Below are 970 nucleotides of genomic sequence, written 5' to 3' on the forward strand. Positions count from 1 at the left end.
TTCCCTGATGGCAGGCTTGAATCATATTCAAAACCCTTCTAATATTATTGGATGATCTATGGCCCTTAATAAACCCCGTCTGATCCTCCTTTATAATATGTGGCAGTACCCTTTCTAGTCTCAATGCTAACGTTTTAGAGAGTCCGGACCCGACCCACGGCCGATTCTGCTGTGGTCTCGGAGATCGCGGCCTTTAGCTCCGCCCCTCCGACTCGGTGCTCGATTTCCTCGATGTCTCAGCCGTGCTTTTGTAGCTCGGCCGAGAGTGAGTCCCATCGGCTCCGGGACTCTTCGATGAAGGCGTCGATCTTCGCATTGAGTTTGGAGATGATTTCCACGAGGCTCGCCACCGTGAGTAAGTCCCCCGGGGCGGCTGTGGACACCTCTGCTGCAGCTGGAGAGGGTGGGGGAGGGGTTCCTGCTCGCTGAGAGCTGCGGGCTCCCTTCCCTTTAGTCATTTTTACTGAAGAATAAATTGTTTAAATGCAGTACTAAACAACTAATTACATGAAGTAAAAACTATTTTGAATGATTTGGTGAGTGTGGTGGGAGCGGGTGATCCACTTTGTCCAAGTCTTGGGGGGAGCACTGTAGACTCAGACTTGCTGGGTGGCCGCCATCTTGGATCCTGTGAATGAATTTAAAAAAAAAATAACTAACATAATTTGCTGTCAGTAACCAGCTGAGTTCCTCACTGTAACTAGGTAACTAGCACAGTTTTCTCTCAGCATTTCTATTTGTTCTTTGTAACTAGGTAACTAACACTGTTTGATTACAATTACCAGATAACAAACTGAGTTTGTTCACAGTAAAGAGCTAACTAGCTCCAGGGATGGCCAGTGCAGGGAGTGAGGGGGAGAGTGGGATTAGACTGAGTGGGATATTAAAGGGAGCGGGGAGTGAGGAGGAGAGTGGGATTAGATTGGGTGGGATATTAAGGGGAGTGAGGGGGAAAGTGAGATTAGACTGG

General features: G+C 48.2%; 1 protein-coding gene across 1 annotated transcript in view; it reads left to right on the plus strand.

Moving 5' to 3' along the window:
• Positions 1-970, plus strand: part of LOC122554865 (high affinity cGMP-specific 3',5'-cyclic phosphodiesterase 9A-like) — a 48,820-nt gene that overhangs the window by 16,928 nt on the left and 30,922 nt on the right. The window contains exon 9 of the mRNA XM_043700212.1: positions 139-265. Within this exon, the coding sequence (XP_043556147.1) occupies positions 139-265 (127 nt within the window). The remainder of the gene's footprint in view (positions 1-138; positions 266-970) is intronic.

This window comes from Chiloscyllium plagiosum, chromosome 12 (assembly GCF_004010195.1).
Source record: "Chiloscyllium plagiosum isolate BGI_BamShark_2017 chromosome 12, ASM401019v2, whole genome shotgun sequence".
NCBI classification, from domain to species: domain Eukaryota; kingdom Metazoa; phylum Chordata; class Chondrichthyes; order Orectolobiformes; family Hemiscylliidae; genus Chiloscyllium; species Chiloscyllium plagiosum.